Genomic DNA, 244 nt, shown 5'->3' with positions numbered 1-244 from the left:
AAGCTAGGTGACAGAGAACGCGGGGATCGGAGCCGAGGCGGATCTCCTCAGCGTGGGGCAGGGGGCGTGCGGCGGGCCGCTGACCAGGGCGACCCGAACTCTCCTGACTGGCCCGCGCGGCCCTCACCTTGTCCGAGTCCAGGTCGGGGTCGGCCTGGCACAAACGGTACAGGAAGGATTTCGGATCCCGGCACAGCGTCTGCCGAGTGGTGAGGAAGTAGGTGCCGCCGACGTTGAGCCGGAC

General features: G+C 68.4%; 1 protein-coding gene across 1 annotated transcript in view; it reads right to left on the bottom strand.

The window, feature by feature from the left end:
* Nucleotides 1–244, bottom strand: part of KCTD5 (potassium channel tetramerization domain containing 5) — a gene marked incomplete at its 5' end in the record, with an annotated part of 19869 nt that extends 19625 nt beyond the window's left edge. The window contains one exon of the mRNA XM_010840467.1: nucleotides 128–244. Coding sequence (XP_010838769.1) covers nucleotides 128–244 — 117 coding nt within the window. The remainder of the gene's footprint in view (nucleotides 1–127) is intronic.

This window comes from Bison bison, unplaced genomic scaffold, assembly GCF_000754665.1.
Source record: "Bison bison bison isolate TAMUID 2011002044 unplaced genomic scaffold, Bison_UMD1.0 scf7180017864144, whole genome shotgun sequence".
Classification (NCBI taxonomy): domain Eukaryota; kingdom Metazoa; phylum Chordata; class Mammalia; order Artiodactyla; family Bovidae; genus Bison; species Bison bison.
The sequence above is the reverse complement of the archived record's forward strand: the minus strand, read 5'-3'. Positions and strand labels throughout refer to the sequence as shown.